Source organism: Musca autumnalis, unplaced genomic scaffold (assembly GCF_047663935.1).
Source record: "Musca autumnalis isolate F117 unplaced genomic scaffold, ASM4766393v1 scaffold_1, whole genome shotgun sequence".
Taxonomy (NCBI): Eukaryota; Metazoa; Arthropoda; class Insecta; order Diptera; family Muscidae; genus Musca; species Musca autumnalis.
In genome coordinates this window covers 328,927,421-328,953,487 of record NW_027411644.1, presented here as the reverse complement: position 1 = coordinate 328,953,487, position 26,067 = coordinate 328,927,421, and the positions used below count along the sequence as shown (strand labels likewise).

Below are 26,067 nucleotides of genomic sequence, written 5' to 3'. Positions count from 1 at the left end.
GTTGTTCACTTGATTGTGACAAGTGGCGACTCTGCTGGGATCCAGTAATTGGGGTTTCTTTCTGGCAATCAACCGATATTGTTCGTCTTGGTATTTTAATACGCGACATCATGGATGTATTGGTTATATGATGACCCGTTGACCGGTTTCGATCCATCATTTTTGCAATCTTCTCTGTATGAGGCGGATGATTGTGTTCCCCGACAAACATTTCAGTCTACCATTTTCCAAAACACAACGTGAACGGCAACGCTCCGACTGCACTTTTTTCGAATAGTTATGACAGCGCCAAACTCCTTGTTGTTTTTGCGGCTATGACAATTGTACATAAAGTTGTTTAGAACCAGACATGGTGTTGCCCAGGGACCTTCAATAAAAATAAGTTTGGTATCTAAACATGGAAAAGAAGAACAATAATATAGTTAACAATTGTTTAAATGTTGATATTTGCTAGAATAGAATAAAGTTCCAATAACATTACAATGTCAACAGATATTCATATGTACGGATTACTGAGATGTACGGCAAACATATTTTATTTTTAAATTATTTTCTGTCATATGACATATTAGAGCTAATTAACTAATTTAAGTTTCATTATGTATTCTAAATTAAAACCTAAGTGATATCTAAACATGTTTCCGTTTAAAAATCGGTGCTTTCATGTCCAATGCCGGACATGGAGCGGGCCACTCTAATTTAAACTCTTTGTTTGTCGTAGATAAGAAATCCATTATATTTGTTGTGTCTGGCTTCAATTCGGTATAGTCTCCCAAATCCTCTTCCTCATTGAAGAGTGGTCTTTGGTTTATTCGTGACATATGGTCTTCATGGTTGTGTTCCCGTCGTGCACTGACGAATTCATTCTTTTTTGTGATAACCACAGCTTTACATCGTAATTTCAACACATCAATGCAGCGCCACGTTGTTTGTCCGTTGGCTTGCGTAAGTTTTTTATTATAAATGAATCCTTTGTAGACCAACTGGGCATTTTTCTTTTGACTACGAATGAATTTAACAATACCTGAAATGTTATTGAGACAAATATTTAAGTACGCACGTTATAAAATAGTTTTATTAAAAACATATGGTCTCTAGTCTTAGCACTTTATATTTAATTTTTATTTTTCGACAAATTTATTCTTTTTAAATGGTTTTATTTAACTCAGCCTGTTTGTTTTATTCTTGGGTCAAATTTAGTACATCAAATTTCACCCTCTTCCTGTCAACCGATTAACCTGAAATTTTGTATACACTTTGGACTTTAGGGGCAATACAATTATGTTTATTCATTATCACCATAAATTCAAGATGGCGGCCGCTACAAAATGGCGGATAACGTAGGTTTTATCAATTCCATCAATATGGGTATCAAATGAAAGTGCTCAACCAGTAGAATACAATGTACTATATAAAATTAAAATCCAAGATGGCGGCCCCTACAAAATGGCGAATAACTTACAGCGAATCACATTAAAAGTATCCACATCAATTTCTTTTATTAAAACTGCTATTGCGAAGAGATAATTAATAATGCCGACTTCATTCTTTTTTCTTTGCATTATTTTTATATGTCTTGACCTAAATATTATAAAATAAAATTAACGAAATTCTGATGAATTTAGATAATAAATTAAAAATTGTTAATATCATCGATTTTTATCTCACAGTGAAAATATCCACTCCAAAAGTAAAAATTGTAAACATCACCGATTTTTATCTCACAGTGAAAAGTATCCACTCTAAAAGTTTTGTGAAACCATAAGGATTTCTTAGCGATTTAGCATTCGGTATGACATCCTTTGTTATCCTATACAGCTTTTAGACATTTTGTCAAATATTGTTGTTAGAGTGGACACTTTTCACCGTGAGATAAAAATCGTTGATGTTTACAATTTTTACTTTTGGAGTGGATACTTTTCACTGTGAGATAAAACTTACCTGAATTTCGTTAATTTTTATAATATTTAGATCAGCCCTGCTCAATACGGTGAAAAATTTACACCAGCTATGTCACACATATCCTTATGTTCGTTCGCTCAGTTGCTGTTGAGTCGTCAACAAAACAACACGCCAGAGGAAAGTGTGCGACGATATTTATTGTTGTTAGAGTGGATACTTTTCACTGTGAGATAAAAATCTGTGATGTTTACAATTTGTACTTTTGGAGTGGATACTTTTCACTGTGAGATAAAAATCTGTGATGTTTACAATTTTTTACTTTTGGAGTGGATACTTTTCACTGTGAGATAAAACTTACCTGAATTTCGTTAATTTTTATAATATTTAGATCAGCCCTGCTCAATACGGTGAAAAATTTACACCAGCTATGTCACACATATTCTTATGCTCGTTCGCTCGGTTGCTGTTGAGTCGTCAACAAAACAACACGCCAGAGGAAAGTGTGCGACGATATTCATGTATGCATGCTCAGTTGCTGTTGAATCGTTTAACAAAACAACACGCTAACGGAAAGTGTTCGACAAAGTGTTGCTCACACACACAACAACAGATGCTGGTTTTGAGCAGGGCTGATTTAGATCAAGACACTAATGTAAATAATATTTTTTATCAATCCCCAATATGGGTATCAAATAAAAGGGATTGACAAGAAGAATACAGTGCACTATACAAACTCAATATTTTAGATAGGCGCAGCCACTAAATGGCGTATAATTAAGATTTAAATTTAGAAATTGAATCTGTATCTGATTAATCCACCACCCAAGTCAAGATTTTGTATCGTGTTGAGGACTGTATGGCGTTAGGGTGGCTAAAAATGATACGTCGTTAGCGGTACACCACCCAAGTTAAGGTGAAAGGTTAAAACGCGCCGAGAACTGTATGACATTAGGGTGGATAAAAATGATATGTCGTTAGCGTTTTCCCCTCAAGACTCAGGCGCATCTTGTTGTACATAGCCTTGCCCCTTTATTGGACATCTGGGGGGTCCAGCGGAACTGGAAACATTTGTGGGAGCAAAAGTCATGCTACGGTCCAATATTGACGTTTCAAAGGGATTAATAAATGGCGCTATAGGCTACATAAACGAAATCGTGTGGCCTCAATTTCGTCGAACTCAGATGTATGCAACAGATATACCTTCCGTCCGAATTGATGAGTTTAATAGGTCTCTAAAGCGAGAGCAACAATGGGTCTATCGACTGTTTATTGTTGCCTTTTTAGGCCAACACCGTTTTTCTTCAGTTTAATTTTGGTTTCAATGTGTGGATTTGGCTATTATCGAAAATTTTTTTTCCTCATTTCTTAATTTTGACGCCAATCTCCCCTCCCTCTTCAGTGTAATAGTGCTCATTTCGTCCCATCCACTAATTAATTTTTATTTTATTTTTGTCTAATATTATTAGCACAGCTAAATTACTTACCAACCTTTATTAAATTTTACTCGGTTATTGGTAAATAATAAAAAATCCAAAATGTACTTATTTTTTTGGCCAACAAAATTTTGAACTTTTAGAAAAAAGTGGCACAAAAACAAAATATTACCAATTTTTGCGTTATGTATAAAATAAATAATATTTTCCAGATTTCAATCCAAACGGCAGCCTCACAAATATAAATGTAGTGCACATGAATCCACCGCAAAATCATTCCACCGCAAATTCATCCACCCAAACCGAGAAATGTTCCATCGATGCTTTCACTCAAACCGACTTGGTATGGGTGAAAGCACCACCAACAACATCATCCCGTCGTGCACATCCACAACAACCTCAAATGGCATCAAAAGCCGCCAGTACCGCCGCCGCCGCCCGTACACCACCACCATCTCTCCCATCAACCCCCCGTACCCCCCGTACACTACCAACTCCAACTTTTCGTACACTACAACCATCACCATTTCTAACCCATCTTACCACCACACCATCAACAACACCCCGTCACCGTCCTACACGTCTACCGACGCCGCCAACAACATCCCGTACCGCCGCCCGTACATCACCACCACCACCACCATCATCATTTCTTACCACCACACCATCAACAACACCCCGTCACCGTCCTACATGTCTACCGACGCCAACAACCTCCCGTACCGCCGCCGCCGCCCGTACACCATCACCATTTCTATCATCAACAACCCCCCGTACACGACCACCTTTTCGATGTATAATGAGGCATATATATACGCCAAATCCCCCCCCCCACTAAGTACCCCCACCACTAAGACACCAACACCACACACTCCAACCACCACAGCAACTAAACCCTCAGCCCTTGCAAAACCACCCCCTCTCACCTCACCTGATGACACTGATGACAATGTAGCATCAGAAATCTATTTAAATATTGTCCAAGATTTTGAAAGGATGGAAGGGCCTGAAGGGGAAAGGGCTGAAGGGATGGAAGATGCTGAAGGGATGGAAGATGCTGAAGGGATGGAAGATGCTGAAGGGATGGAAGGGGCTGAAGGGGGGATAGACAGGGCATTTCCGATGCTGCTTGGCTCTATTGAAGCCAACAAACAAAGATGCCAAGAACAGCCGATCGGACGTGCAACGTGCACTGTGGTAAGTTTCAACTTTTACATTATTAAATATATTATCTATATTAATAAAAGAGTAAAGTGATTGACACTGACTGGCTGATTGATTCATCAACGCCCAGACCAAATGGCCTAGAATCTTGAAATTTTGGGTGAGGGACAGTTTTGGTCCGAAGGTGTTTCCATTAACTCTTTACGTAAGGTTAAAAAAGCGTATCTATAAGGCATTAATTTCTCGATCAAGTGATCGCGCAACGATCAAAGTTAGTAACGAAAACAGATTTGGAATGCTGATTTTTTTCTTAGTCTGTGTACCAAAAATCATTGATGTAGTATCAAAATTTTTTTTTGATTTTTTTGAAATGGAAAAGACAATTTTAGACATTTTTCCTGATATATATACGCTTCAACTCCATATGGGCTACATATCCAAAACACTTTTTCAATACAAAAATGAGAGGCTACCGCACAAACTAACAAAAATATTGCTTCGGAAGAACATACAGTATGCAAAGTTCATATTCGTACACCCCTAAAAAATGAATAAAATCGTTATTAATTACACATTTTATGTGCAAATATGAAATAATTGATAGGAATTACCATAACGAAGAAAGATTTAAGAATAACAAAACAAAATTTTAATTTATTCCGTCATTTAGGTATAGATGGCGCTTGTGTAGGTGGCAAAGTTCGTATTCGTACACCTATAAGCACTATATATTTGGAGTTTTTAAGAATTCTCAAAGCAAAATACCGCAAATTTTTTTTCATTTCTTCTTTTGGAATGCCTCTTGTATAGAAATATGTAAAAATAACGATAATTTTATTAAAAATTTGGCATGAATAAAAAGTCGGACGAATATTTGAAATACTTAAGAAAAATGTGCTAGATATGATTAATTATTGCAATTTATTCCCGAATTTTGAACGAAAATAGCTAATAGCAGTCCTTCAGTAACAATATTCGAGGTATAATATGAAAATAATTGTTGTCAGCGTTTGGAAATGTAAAGAAACGTAATCCGGGCTTAGGTAAAGTATACACAATTTTGGTTTTTACTTGGTTAAAATCGAAAGTTTCGTTTTATATTTGACATTAAATGTATTGAAGATTTATAGTACGGTTTCGAAATTCATTTTATGTCAAGACATATCGGATATTACGAGGAATATTACATTTTTGAGGAAGAAAATTTCCCCGAAGATAACTCATTTCTTCAAAAGGTTACCCCACGTTCTTTCCTGGATAATTTACTTCATTATTTTCACATTTTTGTACTCATTATGGATCCTTCGGTAAAGAAATATAATTTTCAAGAAGTAAAAACCATTATTTTCGCAATTTTGGCAGCCATAACCCTCGTTCATAGTAAGCGTAGAATTTCAGTCGTAGGCAGACAGTATCAAAACTTGTACAGTTTCATTTTTCTTCATAATTTCTCACTGTTTTCGACATAAAATGATTTTCGAAACCGTATTCTAAAACTTCAATACATTTTATGTCAAATATAAAACGAAACTTGCGATTTTCAGCAAGTAAAAACCAAAATTGTGTATACTTTGCCTAAGCCCGGATTACGTTTCTTTACATTTCCAAACGCTGACAACATTTATTTTCATATTAGACCTCGAATATTGTTACTGAAGGACTGTTATTAGCTATTTTCGTCCAAAATTCGGGAATAAATTGCAATAGTTAATCATATCTAGCACATTTTTCAAATATTCGTCCGACTTTTTATTTATGCAAAATGTTTAATAAAATTACCGTTATTTTTACATATTTCTATATCAGAGGCATTTCAAAAGAAGAAAAGAACAAAAATTTGCGGTATTTTGCTTTGAAAATCTTTAAAAACTCCAAATATATAGTGTATAATAGGTGTACGAATACGAACTTTGCCACCCACACAGGCGCCATCTATACCTAAATGACGGAATAAATTAAAAATTTGTTTTGTTATTCTTAAATCGTTCTTTGTTATGGTAATTCCTATCAATTATTTCATATTTGCACATCAAGTATGGAATTAATAACGATTTTATTCATTTTTTAGGGGTGTACGAATATGAACTTTGCATACTGTATTTTGTGTGAGATCTCTTAATGACATAATTACTCAACTAGGTATGCAATCATTGGAAGAAAATATTACACAGACTCAATGGAGCTGTATGTACAACACGTTATTGGAGAGATTAGTAAATGCAAATAGAGAGGAGTCGATACAAAAGGCTCAAAGAAGCGAAACACGCTTTTACAGAAAATTAGATTTATCTAGAGGGGCACACTATCTGAATAATAAATATAATATCAAAGAGATCTCATGGATATTTAAAGCACGAGTTGATTTAATTTACCTCAATGCTAATCAGAGGAGTTTGAATCTGACTGAAAATGATACGTGTACTTTATGTAATCTGGGTGAAAGGGAGACGATATACCACTTTGTTGGAATATTTCCTATATTAAGAGGGCAGCGTTTGCAATTCTTCAATAAACAATATTTAACAGAGACAGAACTAGTTGAAATCCTGAACGGAAGAGAGATGGCCGATTGGGGAAACCTTATTAATTATCTAAAGAACGCATTAAAATATCGCAAATTAATATTAGCGGAGTACACCTAATAATTTTTTACTATCAATCTCATATGCATCCCTTAGATTGCTAAAATATTAGTGTAAATCATAAATCCGGCTGACGACATGATGTCAAAGCTGTAAATCTTTATTTCAATTAATCTCAATTTTGTAATAATTTATATGTTAGAATGAATTATTTATTACACATCCTTTTAATATTGTTATTCTGTCACATTATAATTGAAATTACAAATGAAATAAAGATACTACTACTACTACACATCGTGAAATTCGTACCAGACTTAGATAAGGTTTCAATATCAAAAATCGATTTAATTTTTGTTTTAGCAACTTGTATTCACTGCTCCCCCATACGACGGTACAAGTTTCATTAGCGGCAAGTCCATACTTCCTGAGAAAATAGCATGAAAGTTGCAAAAAAACCCCTATGACACCGTGTGATGTGGTTGGAGCGCATGATAACTCTAGAACGGATGAGCCGATTCGGTCCAATTTTTGGCCTTAGTAATATTTTGTCCAAACTTAGTTTAAGTTCGAAGATAAGCTATATCGGTCCACTCCTTCAGGTACCTCCCCCACAAGAGTTCAAAAATATTCGGAAAAATTGTTCGTACGGCAACTCTTGAAGGGAGTGGCCGAATTGGTCCATACTTTACACATCCTAATATATCTATCAGATATAGATCAGGTTCAAATATGGACTATTTTTGTCCACTCCATCCAGTACCTCCCACACAAAATTTCGGATAAGTTCACTTTAAGACCTGATATCGAATCACTTTGATTTTTGATGAAGCAACTTGCATTCGCTGCCTCAATTACGATGGTAAAAGTTTTTTACAGGGGCAAGTCCATACTTCCATACTTCTTGAGCAAACAGCCCGAAGAGTGTAAAAACCCCATAACGGTCAATGTCGATCCATTCCTTTTAGAATCTCCTCCGCAAAATCTTTGATCTTTAATCCTAATCAACATTTTTGTCGTTTCAAACGCCCAACATTTTTAAAACCCCCTAAATACATACGTATTTTGGGAAAAAATTGTTTCAATATACACAGGCTGAGGGTATATCTCTGTCGGCAAAGCCGACTGATACTTTTTTACTTGTTAATTAATTAATTTCTAATTAAATTTTACTTCAGCATACAACAATAGTCTGTGTTATTTGAAACGCTGATTCTCTTCTACCGTTAGTCATTACATTGTAATGGAGAAAATATAGTGTGAAAATATATTTTAACCCATTACTATGTAATGCTTAAAGTCTACTCGGTTCGAAGGAGAAGTTCGGCCCTGCCTAACTCAATGCTTACTTACTTCTTTTTGATTTATGCAATTCTTTAATTTTAATTTACAGAAAATGTCGGTCACGCGTTTGCACAATTAACGACGTTGTTCTTCCACTTAATCGTTATCATACTCACGAAGAGATCGTACGGCGAAAGAAGCGAGTACGTAAAACTGTTCCTGGCAATACCAAAAACAACAGCAAAACAACAGGAATCGATACGAGTGCAGGCGCTTCTGTTGGCAATACAACCATTGATCCGCTCGGCATGCATTTGAAGTATGAAGAGATTGTAGCAGATGTAACTGAAATGGTTGAACCCACGTCTATAATAATGACCAAGAAAGAGTAGGAAATTAATAATATGAAACTATTAAATATAATTAATATTCAAAATATGCTCGTAGATGACAAAAAATAAATAAAGCCTACATTAATTAAGTCTTATTATAATAATAAAAATGTTTATTGTCATGGTTTTAATTTTTATTAAATAAAAATACTTTTAAAATGTATATAGAAGAATTTACCCCTTCGTCCATGTTCATGATTTTTTTAAATAATTTAATTTTTGTTGTTTTTCCCTCCAACAATACATTTTTTTGTTTACAGTCTACTCGTTCACCACTGGCCAGCGATCATCAATAAAATTGGTTTATAATGGCTACAACTTTGTTAAATTTATGAACAATTCCCTTGGCACAAAGTGGATATGTGCAACTCGATCATCAACAAAATGTCGGGCTCGCGTTCGAACTACAGCAGACTCAAAGCTGGAAGTATTATGTGGCGAGCATAACCATGGTTTGAAACAAATTAAAACGAAACATGAAGACAAGAGTAGAATTACAAAATTATTGGAACAAATTAAACAAAATATTGAATAAAACCTTATTTAGTTATAATAATATATATTTTTTGAATAAAAATAACAGAATATTAAACATATAATATAAATGTTCCACTAACATCCGAGAGGGGGGCAAGGGAGACTTCTCTCACATCAATTAGTGCACACCGATTCATATTTGCTCAATGATATGGGACCTACTGTTTATCGCCGAGTCCGAATGGCGTGTCTTAAGACATCTCTTGTAGAGTAGTTTTACATGGCTGAAATACTCAGGAAATGTCGCCAACATTACTGAGGGGTATTTTGCCACCGTTGAAAGTTTTTGATGTTGATTGGCCTGGGAATCGAACCGCAGACTTTCTGAGTGAAAGGCGGGTGTGCATAGCATTGCACCACGGTGGCACCCATACAAAGTGGGGAGACAAGATAAAACACTGGATTTTATTTTAGTTTTATATATTTATTGAATTGCAATCGGAACCTACCATAAAAATATTCAAGTTTGTATGTATATTAAATAAGTATAGCATATATCATTTCAGTTTATTCAATCCTATTCAGGGGTTTTTAGGTTACTTTAAATGAATCTCATCGAAACACGGCTCACACATCCAACAACCACCAGGACATGCGGTGCAGAATGTAGTTATCTTTATTAGATCTGCCTTATTTACACCAGGTTTTTTCAAACAGTAGACACACAAGCCCAGACAACGTTTACGTATCACTACATTCAGGCTATGTCCATTAGGAGCTTTTTTAATAACCAAATTGGGATTGTTTAACTGCTTTTCCACTTCCTTTTTGTCCACAGGTTCTATTAATTGTTCATCCAATAAAGAGACGCTCTTATTAAACGATTTGGGAGGAGAATATTTCTTCAACATAGACGCCCTAGTTGCAAATTGGGCTCTTTGAACTTTTTTATTTATTATGAAAGGTTGCGATTTTGCGGCTACATACTTCTTAGTTTTTGTGACACGACCTGAAAATATAACATTAAGATTGGGTTAGGTATGTATATTTCGAAATTAATTTCAAGTAAATGTTTAAGTTTACAACACAAGCTACTTAAAATTGTATTTCTTTATTTAAAAAAAAAAAATAAGATTTATTGATAAATTTGAGGTACAAAAGTCTTTTGCTTCGTCGCTTCATGATTATGTTCTCCTTTATGATTTAACAGGTTCTTATTTTTCGTTGCCAAGCGTGCAGGACATTTATGTTTGTGATATTGTGTACAACGCCACTGTACAATGCAACTTGTTGGTGTTCTACGGAAACAGGAGTACGCATATCCTTTGTATATCAAGTGACCTCGATAGTTGTAGCTGAAGATTGGCGATTCTAAGAGAAAATTTTGATTTATATAGTTAGTTGTCAGTTCCTTGATGGAAAAATATATTTCTTAACGCTGAAGTAGAAATATTAAGCATTGTTTTGTTTATTCTACGCATTTATTTTGGATTTTTACTAATTTTCTCTCTTCATAAACTTTTTTTAGTTCTCCCTTTTTACGCCTTTCCATTAGAATGTCATGATTGTGGTCTTCATCGATAATAGAAACACGATCACCAGAAGGATTAGTGCGGACACGGGCTCTACATCTGAAAAAGAAACAATATTTAACTTTGACATCTATGCCACATTTAAATAGAAATATTCAAATTACTAGAAATGAAATAACACGAATTGCACGTGAAAAAGTTTGACAAATGAAAGAAATCTAGTTCATAATTTTAACTTCAAATTAAAAGCTCCAATTGCATTGAATATGTTCAATCACTTCTTTCTCCTTAGGGTTTAATGAATATATTTTTCATTGTAGCTTGTTATTTTAGTTTCAAGTTTAATCGCAGCATACTTTATTCTTGAACATGCTTATATAAAAAATAACTCCATTTTAATGTGACTAGTTCAAAATTTAAATCTTTATGTTAAGGAAATTGTATAAGCATAAATGTGCCGAATACTTGGATACACGAATTTATGAAATATTTCGAATTTTACGTGAATCTCAATTATAGCTTTCAAATCTTAGGAGAAAAGAATGAACTCACATTATATACGAAAAATAATGCATTGCATTCGCTTTACTTACTCTAAGGGTCGAAATTGAATACACCGCCAATAGATTGTATCTCCGCGTACTCTATGCCTTGTATAGGGAAATCCATCCAAAACCAGTTGATAAGTGCCTTTCAAACTTTTGCGGTATTTGACACGATTCTGTTGCTCGTCCTTGGGAATTTCGCAACCTAAAAACACATAAACAAAATGCAATTAATAAAAAAACAAATTTCAGTGAAATGAAATCGTAAAATATTTACCAGAATGTTATTTAGCGAATGTGTTTTTTGTTTGTGATTTGTTAATTATTAAATATTAGTTTACATTTATAGATTTTATTTAGCATTCTTAACAGATACATTTGCACATGTAAAAGGGTTTCCTTTGTGGTGTACTACATACAATTTTAATAATATGTACTATAAAGAATATTAGTCATCACTGATTAACATGAGAGTTGGATGTGTTATTATGTGCTGTTGTTCACTTGATTGTGACAAGTGGCGACTCTGCTGGGATCCAGTCATTGGGGTTTCTTTCTGACAATCAACCGATATTGTTCGTCTTGGTATTTTAATACGCGACATCATGGATGTATTGGTTATATGATGACCCGTTGACCGGTTTCGATCCATCATTTTTGCAATCTTCTCTGTATGAGGCGGATGATTGTGCTCGCCACCGGACAAACATTTCAGTCTACCATTTTCCAAAACACAACGTGAACGGCAACGCTCCGACTGCACTTTTTTCGAATAGTTATGACAGCGCCAATACTCCTTGTTGTTTTTGCGGCTATGACAATTGTACATAAAGTTGTTTAGAACCAGACATGGTGTTGCCCAGGGACTTTCAATAAAAATAAGTTTGGTATCTAAACATGGAAAAGAAGAACAATAATATAGTTAACAAATGTTTAAATGTTGATATTTGCTAGAATAGAATAAAGTTCCAATAACATTACAATGTCAACAGATATTCATATGTACGGATTACTGAGATGTACGGCAAACATATTTTATTTTTAAATTATTTTCTGTCATATGACATATTAGAGCTAATTAACTAATTTAAGTTTCCTTATGTATTCTATATTAAAACCTAAGTGATATCTAAACATGTTTCCGTTTAAAAATCGGTGCTTTCATGTCCAATGCCGGACATGGAGCGGGCCACTCTAATTTAAACTCTTTGTTTGTCGTAGATAAAAAATCCATTATATTTGTTGTGTCTGGCTTCAATTCGATATAGTCTCCCAAATCCTCTTCCTCATTGTAGAGTGGTCTTTGGTTTATTCGTGACATATGGTCTTCATGGTTGTGTTCCCGTCGTGCACTGACGAATTCATTCTTTTTGGTGATAACCACAGCTTTACATCGTAATTTCAAGACATCAATGCAGCGCCACGTTGTTTGTCCGTTGGCTTGCGTAAGTTTTTTATTATAAATGAATCCTTTGTAGACCAACTGGGCATTTTTCTTTTGACTACGAATGAATTTAACAATACCTGAAATGTTATTGAGACAAATATTTAAGTACACACGTTATAAAATAGTTTTATTAAAAACATATGGTCTCTAGTCTTAGCACTTTATATGAATAAAACACAGTTTTAAGGAAATTTTAATTTTTATTTTTCGACAAATTTATTCTTTTATTAATGCTAAAATCTATTTTTTGTGGAATAAGTCTTTCCTTACTTATGTATTTATTGTTACCTGCTGTATTTAATCGTTTGATGGCAGCCTGGAATGCAATTTTTAACATTTCTTTTAGTTTGAAAGAACAAGTCGATTTTAAGGCCTCCTCGCGGACCACCCTGTCATATGTACTCTTGGTAACCCTTCATACGATATACATTTTTTGTTTCGGAAGTCCATGCTTCCCGAGATATAGGTGCTCACAGTGGGGTACGTACCCTAAATGTTCTTTTGTGGGTTAAAAACTTCCGAGATATGGGCCTTCAAAGTTCCGTCATTCCATCGTTGTTCTGAAGACCATCCTAGGCAATATTGGCATCATTGTAAATAATCTTTAGAATTATTAATCAACAGTACATATGAATATGTGATCCGCGAGGAAGCCCCAGATATTCGTAGACCTTTTCCAATGATTGTAGTACTTGAAGCAATTATAACTATCCCATGATATGTGCACGACTCCCGCGATATGGTCTGGTTATTTATATTATGTTTATCAATTCTCAATTTATCAATGATTTTGATACATTTTCTTCGCACACGAAAATTCATTTCCATGATGTACACAACAAAAGTATACAACATTTGTAGCACTGGGCTGGGTGGGTTCCATTATAAATGATAATTACTTCACTTTTGTTTCAGGTTTTGAAATATGAACATTTAATTTTTCGAAGGAATAACACAAAAATGATGTTTAGAATCAAAACAAAATATAAAATCTGTACTCTGTCAAAATTTTTTGTTGTAATAAATGTGTACAGTGTTGGAAAGTACACAACAAAATCTATTACTTTTTTCTTTTCATTGGAGGGGTTGATATATTCGTAAGGTACGTTTATATCAAGCATAATAAAATAGTTTTTTTATTAGTACGTTTATATCTAACAGGATTTAACATGCCCACTTGGTTTCAAATGTCAATTCCTTTGCCTATACGTCAAATAAATCCTCAAAAGGCTATAATATAAACATGGCCTAATTTTACCATCTGGAGTTCCTTTACACCAAAATAGGGCACAATTAATGTATATGTTTATAGTAAAACAAACCTAGGCCTCAAGGCCTGCGTACATAAGCTGCCTTGCCTGCTTACCTTGCTTACTTCTGATAAATGAATAAAAAAGAAAAGGGCAACCATGTTCGAAATTTGTTCGGCCTACTTTATTCTTTTATTTTTATTATGTCAAAAATGAAGCAGGAAAGCAAGGCAACCTGGCAAAGCAGCTAATGTACCCAGGCCTTTATATACATACATCGAACATAGAAATAAATATATCGTCACCATAAATGCCCGAAGACGTAACCCACAAAATCAAAACTTTACAGGAGAAAATGAAATATATTTCCTTTATATATTTTTTTTCATTTGACAGTTTTCTCCTTTATAAAAGTTTTCATTTCACATTTCCATAGAAATAGAATTGAGCCCCACAGGCATCACTTTGTCTTTTATTCATCTAGCAGAAATGACACAAAACTTCACTCAAACGTTGGATGTGTTTACAGCTTAAAGGTAGAGACGAAATCAGCTCGTTGCTTTGCTCCAGTAAACGAATAAATGAAAGAAGCAATCTAAAGGCCAGAACAGAATCAATCGTCGCTTGCTTCCCAAATGTCAAATTATAAAGGAATGCCAGAGCCTTCTAAAGGGGAACGCAGGCGGATTTGCAAAGAGGCTATGGCATTCCTTTATAATTTGACATTTGGGGAAGCAAGCAACGATTGAATCTGTTCTGGCCTTAATTCAAATTCGTATTGGCAAGAAAAGTCCGTTGTATTTTTAACTTATGGTGAGAACACAATGAAAAATGCATGCTTATCCAAGCCTCAATTTCTGTAACAGAATAAAGAAATCCAAGATCGCATTTGTATTAGGTAGTACCTGGCATTTGTTCATTTACATGAAATTGAGCGTGAAGCAAGCAACAAAAGTCATTGTGTTTCTACTTTTAGAGGTTAAAATACAATGAACTTTGTTACTTGCTTCCATGTAAAAGCCTAAAGCGCTCGGCACATATGGTGCGTTGAGCGTTGCGGTAAAACAACCACATGAAAAAAGTATAAGTGAAGCCAAGTTTTTTGAAAAACAACAACATGACTGACGCATTAAAGTTAAACATAATTTAACTGTTTTGGGACAACGCTTGTCCTAACGTGTCAGTAAACGGACCGTATGTGCCGAGGGCTTAAAGATGTGAACAGAATGAAATACACCGCTTTTTTCTCGCTCAGTTTCATGTAAAAGATTAAAGGCCAAGTACTACCTAATTCAAATGCTACATGAAACTGAGCGTAAAAAAGCGGCGTAATTCACTGTTTCTACCTTAAAGGCCTGGGTACATAAGCTACTCGGCTTTCTTGCTTAATTCATTTCTGGTAAATGACCAAGTTCGACCTAATTGAAATGTGGTTCGGACATTTCTTTACCAGAAATGAATTAAGTAAGAAAGCCGAGCGGCTTATGTACGCAGGCCTTTACGTTTATCCAAGCCTCAATTTATGTACAAGACTAAAGAAATGCAAGATCGCATTTAATTAGGTTGTACTTGACCATTATGCTTTTACATGAAATCAAGCGTGAAGCAAAGTTCATTGTATTTTAACCTTAAGAAATTCGCAAAAATAGGTGTAAATTGGGTGAACAAACTGCTTGAGGTGTTAAAGGTAGAAACAATGAAATACGCCACTATTTCACGCTCTGTTTCATGTAAAAGATTAAAGGCCAAGTACTACATAATTCAAACGAATTAGGTAGCATTTGAATTAGGTAGTTCTTGGCCTTTAATGTTTTACACGAAACTGAAGTCAAGTACGTCTCAGAACATACTCAAATAGGCAGACTTCCGTATTGTCAGTTGCTTAGTATTCGTGTATGAAACTAGGGGTTCTTAAATCGATTTCCCCACTACTGTAATTTCATAAAATTACTCTAGTATGGGAACTCGATTAAGGAACCCCTAGTTTTCAGCCCAATCATGAATAAGAACTCCCCGTGAGTTTTCTCACCTTCCCCCTTAAATTGAAACGGCAGAAAGGCAAAACTCACGGTGAGTTGACATTCATGATTACCCTGTTTATGTACGAATACAAAGCAACTGACAATACGGAAGTCAGCCATAGAAGCCAGGCATACAATGGATTTTTCTTGCTTTATGGGCCGATTCCGTACAGCGAGGCGAGTCATGTCGCGTCGTCTATCGTCTCTGCGACAAAATTTAAAAAATGCACTACGTACAGCGATAGAAAATAATCGTCGATAACAAGTTATTTTTTTATTCGTTAGTAAAAATGAACGACAGCTAATTTGTTGTCGCCGGAAAATGAACATTACGGCGACAAAATTTGACGTCGTCGTGCGACTTTTGCCATAGGTAATGGAAAAATTGCAACTGGCAACGCGACTCGCTGTACGGAATCGGCCCATTAGTAAAAGGACAAACTAATTCGATTTAATCTTTTACCAGGAAGAAAGTGGAGCAGGGAAAATCGAGTTTTGACCTTTACAATTGTTTGAAGACCCGGCAAAAATGCCGTTGCATAATGCAACATCTTAAACACAAACATTAAAAAGTATTTATCAGGTATGTGATGGAAATCGATTTCGAGCTCAAAACGAGTCAAAAACGACTGTAGGTGTGATGCATGTACATTTTCCGACATCGAATTGTTTTCGATATCGGTTTCATATTCCATTTTGTTCTATGGAAAAATTGATCAAAAAGACGTGTGATGCAATTCGATAATCGTTTATTTTTCTCGTTTTGAAAACGGTAATATTTTTATGGTCGATTTATAAACGATGTAATGAATTTTGATATTTTTTAGGAAAAAAAAGCTTGAAATTTAAAAACAGTAGTGCGATTCTGTAACTTTTTTTAATAACGAACCGACATCGGTAGTTAACGAAAATATTCGGTTGAGTTAACGAATGTGTTATTCTGTAACTTTATGTTACCGATTGTAGAAATCGTTAGCACATACCGACGAATATCGATGGAAAGACAAATTGTCAAATAATATATTTTAATATTTATTAATGTATTTTTAAATTAAAAACATTATTTCTTCGCAACTGCAGAATATAAAACGCGCAAAGGAGGAAAAATATCTTGTTTTGGAAGGAAGGTGCATACAATAAGTGTCTACAAGTATCCCAACAATGCGAAACCCAGGAGTAACTTCAACTTCAAAAACGTCAAGTGTGTATGGGAGTACTTCTAGGGGGAACAATGCATGATTCTCATAGATTTTGGTGGTTTTATTCCAGGATATGAAGAAATATATCATTAGCCTCCACCGTAACAGTTCGGCGAGACAAATTATAGAATATCCCCAATTTATGGTTTTGAAGTGGGCAAGAACTTGTCTTTTAGACCAAAAAATATGCGTGTGCATCTACACCGTCTTTGGTGAAGCAAGAGAAGCTGCATTATTTATGTCTACCACACATTCATATATTAAACGTATTACTGACAAAAAAATTTAACAGATTTATGTAAGGATCATTGGTCAAAAGGTCACTTCCTATTATAGTGAATTGTATTTTATACATGCATGATTTAAAAATTATAAATTTGGTAAAATCCCTCCTATATGTATGTGAACCGCTGTTTTATTTTTTCTAACTACAAAGGTAGGGTCATATTTTGGGTTGTGGTGCTTTGTGCGAAAATTCTGAACAGCGCAAAAAAAGGAAAAAATTGAACTTTGAGGTTTCACATAATTAAGCCCCTTCGGTGAGGTTCGTGGATCCACGTTACCGCCATTTGAGTCATTTATTCATTTCACGCCCATATTAAATGGAACTTCTCATGACCTATAATTCGGAAATCCGAACTTATACCATTTTGGCTTCAATACGACATTAAAGCCAACAAACGCATCTTGGAAAGATAGTGTTAACGGAAATAATATAAATCTTACATAACAGTACCACACATGTGTTGTTTTGAAGCGTTAGCTTACGATTTACCTCTATAATAAATAAGACAGGGAAAGTTATGAGTTAATCGAAGTTCTACAACTTTCTCTTTGGTGGTCTTTATGCAGCTTCAATAAAATCTGGTCTGGCGAAAGCACAACACTGTCGAAGCTGACCCATGTTATCTTACATAGTTAACCCTTTTGCAAACGCTTTAGTAAGATTTTTCTCAATAAGGCAGAATTTACCTTGTGTGCCCTCCTCATTAACATAACATATGCTCATATAAAAACGCCGTTTTTAAAAGAAAGCAGCAAAATATTGCAATAATGTACTGTCGTTAAGACTTAACAACAACTTTTTTTTGGTTGTTAACTTAACAATAATTTTCGGTAATTAACGACAAAAACGACGAAAAAAAATCTACTTTGAACATGTTTCTTTCCTCTAGATTAGCGAAGACGTCCGCTTAATATTTTTTGCACTGTTTGTAAAGTTCTCCTCATGTAATTGTACAAGAATTTCCACACTAAACTTTCATATGTCCCAATTTACATTAGGCGAGTTTACTTGCGGCAATTGTCAGTTTGTAGGTGAGAGAGGGTGCTGAGAGGCAAAGGGTTACCATATGCCTCACCTCTCTCTCCTACAAAATGACAATTGCCGCAAGTAAACTCGCCCAATATAAATTGGGACTAAAGGCCAATTTAAACAAGAACACATGGTTTAATAAGAAAGGTTAGCCAAAGCTTTATGTCAATTTAATTTTTTTTCATTCGAGTATGCCTAAAACTTCAAAACAATATAAACAAAGTGTGTATGTGTGTGTGGTATTTGAATGATATGCCAAACAATTTTAAAAACAATCGAATTCAATTATTTTTAAAATTGTTTTTAGACCATTTGTATGGAAGAAATTGCTGAGATTTGCATTGAAACAATCAGTTTATCATATTCACAACTCGACTATGTGGAGAAAACTTAACTCTTCATTCATTTTTAGCGTTTTTTATAAAATGCTCAAAAAATGCATTGTAAACAAACCCACCTGTTGCTTTTATTTTGAAGTTTTAGGAATTCAAGAAAAACAAGGGTTCTATAGATTTCTTCCATTTAAATCTACCTCTTTACTTATACCATGCAAGAACACAAATTTATTTTATTTGTTATTACATTTTTTCGGCTTTTGCCATCGCCAAGACTAAAAAAGTGCTTTTTATTTATATTTTTCTTCTTTCAACTGGGATCACCAGTCCGTTTTTTGTTTGTGGGAATTTAATGAAATTGAAACAACGTGGAATTGAAATTCGATGCGGATCCCATCACATCTAAAAACAATTCACTCGTTTTGGGCAAATCGTTTTCATTGCAAATCGATTCGAAATTCATCACATACCTGTATATAGAATTTCGTTTATTTATTTTATTACAACTTTCAATAAGAATCTAATATATATACCATTCTATATCATCATGATAAGCTATATAAATTGTTTTCCGAAAGTAAAGGTAGAAACACAATGAAATACGCCGCTTTATCACGCTCAGTTTCATGTAAAAGACTAAAGGCAATGTACTACCTAATTCAAATTAATTAGATATTTGGTTTTTAATCTTTGACATGAAATTGAGCGTGAAAAAAGCGGCGTATTTCATTCTGTTCACACCTACCTTAAAGGTTAAAACACATTGAACTTCGTTGCTTGCTTCACGCTCAATTTCATGTAGAAGAATAAAGGCCAAGTACTACCTAATTCAAATGCTGCCCAGTTAATTTGAATTAGGTAGTATTTTGCCTTTAGTCTTTTACATGAAACTGAGCGTGATAAAGCGGCGTATTTCATGCTGAATTTATGAAGTCGCGACGATGTCATTTGACGCATCACACTGCATTTATGAAGTCAACCAAAGTTCTTGCTGGGAAAAATCACCAGGCAGACCTACTTTTGATAGAAGAAAACAAGTGCTGAAGGCCTGCGTACATAAGCTGCCTTGCTTACTTCTGATAAAAGAATAAAAAAAGAAATGGGCAACCCAGTTCGAAATTTCCTCGGCCTTCTTTATTCTTTTATTTTTATTATGTCAAAAATGAAGCAGGAAAGCAAGGCAATCAGGCAGAGCAGCTTATGTACGCAGGCCTTGACATGTTTCAATTTTTCTTTATTCTATCAGAAATTCACCTTTATGATGAGAAAGTGATTAATCTGGATCTGACGTAAAATGTATAAAGACCTCGACACATAAGAAGCATGGACATTTACCAGATATGAATTAAGCGGGAATGCCATGCTACTTATGTGTCGATGCCTTAACATTTGTAATCAAAATAGTTTCATAATAGACAAAGAAATCCTCTGAAATTCTCTCACTCAATGAGAATTGAGACATTTAACGAGATACTCAATTTTTAAAATGGCAAGAACTAAACATTTTTAAACTATTTTTGATGGCAAATGGCAATCACCCTAAAGGCCTGCGTACATAAGCCGCTCGGCTTTCTTACTTAATTCATTTCTGGTAAAGGAATAAAGAAATGTCAGAACCGCATTTCAATTAGGTCGAACTTGGTCTTTGGTCTTTTACCAGAAATGAATTAAGCAAGAAAGCCGAGCGGCTTATGTACGCAGGCCTTTATTACGGTTGGCGTAGTCGTATGCGTTCAAATGTTGTAGACGTAGTTTGCATTTTTTATATGATGAAAAATTATAAAATACAAAATTTTTTTTATTTTATAGCATCATAGATCCATAAAATATCGAAAGAAAGACATTCATCATTCCCTTGGATTATTAATAACATTTTTTTGATACGACAATCGGTATCACGTATGGCCTTGAAATACGAGGAAAGATCGTGACAGATTTTGTTAACGACTGCATATAAAAACAAATCAATTTCAAAAGAATTTTTTGGCAATGATTAATGAAATATATTGGAAAAAAAACTAAGATATATACAGATTTTACTTCATTAATTCATTTTTGTATGACAACTTTCGTTTTTTTTTATCAGATGACAAACTTTCTACTGAAAATCTGTTAGATTCCTCGTATAACGATTCAAGCAATGCAAATTTCTTAGTTCTTGTTCAAAAGATGATTTCGAAAGAACTATTTTACAATTAAAAAAATATTTTTTTATTTTAATTTTGTATGAGAACGTAAAGGCCTGCGTACATAAGCTGCTTTGCCTGATTGCCTTGCTTACCTGCTTCATTTCTGACGTAATAAAAATAATAGAATAAAGACGAAATTTCGAACAGGGTTGCCATCAGATGGAAATTGGGTCGGCCTTCTTTGTTCTTTTATTTTTTTATTGAAGCAGCAAAGCAAGGCAATCAGGCAAAGCAGCTTATGTACGCAGGCCTTAAATTTTTCGTGATACCGTAAAAAAACCCTACGACGACTACAAAAACGTCTACGCCAAACAATTACTTTAATTTTAAAAACTGTAGGGTTGGTTTTTCTTCTGGATTAAAAGTTTAAACATGATCTATTAATTTTTTTACCAAAAGAATTCTTTAAAATTTGATATTTTAGCTTTTAAGGACGAATATATTCATAATACCAATCAGTCGTTTCGACACGTCAACTTGCAATTTTGGATACGACTACGCCAACCGCAATAAGGCTGAATATGTGGGTAGTATTTGGCCGGATCTATACCCTCATATAAAAAAATATTACAATGTACCCAAAAACAAAATGCAATTGAGTGAACAGACAGCATATTGGTAAGAGCGACCCCTACAAAAAACAATCACACTAAAATGTGTCTATTCTTTTGTCTACGAGGTTCATTAGATAGACAGTAAAGGCCTGCGTACATAAGCTGCTTTGCCTGATTGCCTTGCTTTGCTGCTTCAATAAAAAAGTAAAAGAACAAAGAAGGCCGACCCAATTTCCAACTGATGGCAACCCAGTTCGAAATTTCGTCTTTATTCTATTATTTTTATTACGTCAGAAATGAAGCAGGTAAGCAAGGCAATCAGGCAAAGCAGCTTATGTACGCAGGCCTTTAAGGCCTGCGTACATAGTCCCAATTTACATTAGGCGAGTTTACTTGCGGCAATTGTCAGTTTGTAGGTGAAAGAGGGTGCTGAGAGGCAAAGGGTTACCATATGCCTCACCTCTCTCTCCTACAAAATGACAATTGCCGCAAGTAAACTCGCCCAATGTAAATTGGGACATAAGCTGCCTTGCCTGCTTACTTCTGATAAAAGAAAAAAGAAAAGGGCAACCCAGTTCGAAATTTCCTCGGCCTTCTTTATTCTTTTATTTTTATTATGTCAAAAATGAAGCAGGAAAGCAAGGCGATCAGGCAGAGCAGCTTATGTACGCCGGCCTTGAGCGCTAGTATAAACGTACTCCAATAGCCCTACGTTTATTCAAACTTTTATTTTTGACTTCAATGGCATTTTTATCCAGTCCGATCATGAATGTCAAAACCCCTCGTGAGTTTTCTCACTCTCTACTTTAAGTAGCAACGGCAGAGAGACAAAACGTCTCAAGCACTTTGTTCTCCCCATTTACGGTTATTTTTCGAGTATTTTATGGACGGACTAAGGTGAACTCTTCTTTTTGAATACCCTAATGAATCTTGGCCCCAATCGATTCGCAAGAAATAGGACTAAATGGGGCGAACAAAATGCTTGAGGCGTGAAATGTGTCTCAGAACATACCCGTGTATTCATGATCGGGCTGATTATAAAAAAGAAATAAGTGCAATTGCAGTGTACCAGATCGAATTTAATCAAAAGTACCGAGATCATCGAATTTAATTGACATTTAAAATGCATCCGCTATTTACCAAAAACCGTTCTTGAATTTATTTCAATGATGTTGGATTTTAGATATTGCAGAATGATAGGCTGACTTCGGTATTGTCAATTGCTTTACAAATAATATACAATAGGGCTGTTCGATAACTTCGCAAGTAAAAAGTACTTGTAAGTTCTTGCAACTACTTCTCATTTCTCTTTTACTGAACAAGTTTGTCATCAAACATTTTGTAAATGTTTGTACAAACTTTTGGGTTATCGAACAGACCTAATGTTTTGTTTCTTATCGCCGATGCACTTAACAATTGCTACGTGTTTCTTAACGTCAACAAGTATTTTTAACGCGGGCAAAAAGCAAACAAGTATCACTTAGTTTTCTGATGCATTCGCATGTAATTTTGATTATTTTGCAATTAAACAAAAAATATATAATTAAAATGGATGATTCGCGAAGGTAAGTATATATAAGCAATAAATAATAGCAATTACGTATATATTTTTTTTTTTGTTTATTTACAGTGATTATAGATGAGATTCGAGCAAAAAATTGCTTCTCACAACAAGGCTGCATAATGAACCAGATTTTCGTTCGAAGGAAGAAAGCCGACAGCTTTATGCGTTGCAAATGTTCAGATAATTCTAAAACATTAGATTTCATTTATGCTTATCACAATCAGCAAATTTTGACTGGAGGTTTCATTCACGCATTGTGATACAATTTAAAAAATGTTCACAATTGCATTGTTGTGCACAATGCATAAGTGTGCAACTGAAATATTTTTACTAAGTTTACAAAACACAAAGCAATTGACAATACGGAAGTCAGCCATATACATAGGACCAAGAAGAATACATTTCATGGCAGAACTACCAGGTAGTGGCATCACACCAGCTGATCGAATATGAAAAGTCAAATCCCTTTATAAAAAAATTACTTTTGTTGTAATTTCCCCAAAAACACAAAGAAAGTTTTGACATAACATATTCAAAATTTTACGATGCCACTACCTGGTTAATTGTGCCATGATACATTTTGTGGTCAACACACATTAGTAGTGTTCCGGAACCATTTTTTTTTTTAATTTTTTTTAACACTTTGTGTTCCCTTACACCAAAAACATAACACATTTTATATGAGAGTCGTTCACCACTTTATATAGTACGGGAACAAACAGGCCAATTATTGACTTGAATGTCCTGTATTCCCAATACAATAGGTGTGTTCGTTTACTCAAGAATTTGTATTCCCAATACAATAGGTGTGTTCGTTTACTCAAGAATTTGTACAAGTTCAGTAACTTCTTGTAATCGGCTAGGTATATTGCATTGTACTGTAGAGTAAACGAACACACATAATAATGTATTTTGATAACAATTTTATTTAAATTAACAGTCAGGGACAGGAATAAATAATAAAATCTTCATGTTTCACTTACCGACTTCACAATTTGGTATATTATAACTTTCTCAAATATTGTTTTTTTTTTTTATTTTATATCACTTTGTAAATCAAAATGACCGCTGACATCTTAACGAAAATATGTCATTAGCGATCCTGTATTTGTTCTCATCTTCAGGTGTGTATTCAATTAAAAACAGCATAAGGCATTTTTTACCCGACCAGAAGATTTCACAGTTATTTTCTCCAAAACAAAATTTTCAAAAAGGCCATTTCGAAAATTTAATTTTTTTGAAAAAAAAAAACAAAGAATACTTTTTGGGTAGTAAAAACACCAATTACTGTTTCCAATTGCTTTGTCCGTAAAGAAGATGAAAAAAGGCTCATTCATTCTTCAGATAAATCAAATCATCCAAGAAGTTATTTTCAAATACAACATTTGAAAACATTTTATTGATTTGATCTACTGAAGTAGATAAATTCGCCAACTGAAAAGTACATTCCCGCGCACGTATGTACATACAGTTTTTTTAAATCGGAATTTTCTTACAACTAAATTTGGTTGCACTAAACTTTCTCAGCGAGCCACATGTGCTTTTGGAGGAGGGGTAATCTTCTTAAAAGCATATTGGTTCCAACTAAAGAAAGTATATACAAACCAATATTGAAAGAGAGACAGAAGATCAAAGTGAATGATAACTAGTATAACCATAAGATGATATTGAGAAAATTTAAATCACTTGGATCTTCCTTAATCTCTCCTTCGTTGTTTTAACTTATGACTAGTAAATAATAGCAGTATTTTTTAGAACTGTACACAGACGCTCAAGTTATCCAAACCAAATACACTGGCGACTGGCGCTCAAGTGATTGGAGGAGAACATAAGTTCCGTGTGTTTTTAAGAAATGTCAACCAACCTTGTGCATCACTGTTTCCTTGATCTCCTGTTGTATCCATATACGACGAGTCGGAGAGAGGTTGCGACTTCACAATAGCCTTGGAGGTGGTGGCAGTGGCACTTGTATTCGTTGTTCCTCCCGCCGCCGCATTACCACCAGCTGCAGCAGCATCTTCACCCTCTGTGAAATAACTTTCATCGTAACGCATATCACCATACGACTCATCTTCCACATAGGTTCCATCTTGTTCACCCTGATCCACATCGCCAGCATCTTCAACATAGTCTGGTTCAGATTTCGTCGGCAATTCTATAGGCAAGTCTATATATTCGGGTTCATTACTCTGTTGCTGAGGCTGTGACTGTTGTTGTTGATGATGGTGATGCGATTGCGTTTGTTGTTGTTGCTGCTGTTGATGATGATGCTGCTGGGTCTGGGATTTGGTTACATCAGATGTCACCACAGCGGTTTGTACATTGATTTGTTGTGTTGCAACGTTTGCATCTGTAGCCTCTAGAGGATCAATTGTGCTCTTCGTTCGCTTAATGTGTGGCACACTACCAAGATTTGTACGTTGGGCGGGTCTTTTATGAGCAACCACTGCTGTTGTTGTTGTGGCCGTGGGTAAACTTACGCTGGTCAATTGGTGAGTCTGCGCTTGTATTGACTGTTGAATATGCTGTTGTTGAGGAGGCTGTTGCTGCTGCTGATGGTGGTGATGATGTTGCTGCTGCTGGGGTGCTTGTGTCGTTATTGTAGCCTGTGGTGGGTGGGTTGGCGCTGTTGTTTGTATGACTATTTGTGTCGTTTGTTTTGTATCATCGCCGGAATCGTCTACAGTTTCTATTTTATATGAACGTGCCGTTGAAGTACGTTGCCGCACCCGGGCCGGATTTTGTATTTGTTGTGGTTGAATTTGCGGCGTGGGGGTTGATGGTTCAGGAGGTGTTTGAGATTGTGGAGGGTCACTCTGCAAGAAGATAATTGGAGAAAACAATTAATATTTGATACGTACATTTTGAAAATGGTTAAAAAA

The 26,067-nt window shown here is 34.9% G+C and overlaps 2 protein-coding genes and 1 long non-coding RNA gene across 32 annotated transcripts in view; 1 reads left to right on the top strand and 2 right to left on the bottom strand.

Annotated features, from left to right (window-relative positions):
• The window catches only part of LOC141390421 (modifier of mdg4-like), a 93,684-nt gene that overhangs the window by 64,273 nt on the left and 3,344 nt on the right, over positions 1-26,067 (bottom strand). For 25 of the 30 annotated variants that reach the window (XR_012409343.1, XR_012409340.1, XR_012409342.1 and 22 more), the window contains exon 4: positions 25,050-26,001. Coding sequence is in view for 26 of the 30 variants with exons in the window: in XM_073963348.1 (XP_073819449.1) it covers positions 25,050-26,001 (952 nt within the window). In the remaining 4 variants the exon portion in view is untranslated. Of the gene's footprint in view, positions 1-9,697; positions 10,866-11,359; positions 11,517-11,588; positions 12,203-12,314; positions 12,836-25,049; positions 26,002-26,067 lie in introns of those variants that run through there. The other 5 variants (XR_012409341.1, XM_073963349.1, XM_073963340.1 and 2 more) reach the window with 5 other exon arrangements.
• LOC141390428 (uncharacterized) lies at positions 502-8,503 on the bottom strand. The gene is made up of 2 exons (XR_012409347.1): positions 8,435-8,503; positions 502-1,024 (listed from the first exon to the last, which is right to left on the bottom strand). It is a non-coding gene; the product is annotated as an uncharacterized lncRNA (long non-coding RNA).
• On the top strand, positions 8,674-9,292 carry LOC141390964 (uncharacterized). Its single transcript, XM_073963886.1, has 3 exons — positions 8,674-8,706; positions 8,926-8,947; positions 9,018-9,292. The coding sequence occupies exons 1-3, from the start codon at positions 8,674-8,676 to the stop codon at positions 9,290-9,292; spliced, it is 330 nt and encodes a 109-aa protein (XP_073819987.1).

Bases quoted from the DNA above. Each gene is read 5' to 3' on its own strand.
- LOC141390964 (XM_073963886.1), top strand. From the start codon at position 8,674: ATGCATTTGAAGTATGAAGAGATTGTAGCAGAT. The intron at 8,707-8,925 runs GTAACTGAAATG...AAATGTATATAG, and splicing joins ATGAAGAGATTGTAGCAGAT to AAGAATTTACCCCTTCGTCC. The intron at 8,948-9,017 runs GTTCATGATTTT...TTTTGTTTACAG, and splicing joins GAATTTACCCCTTCGTCCAT to TCTACTCGTTCACCACTGGC.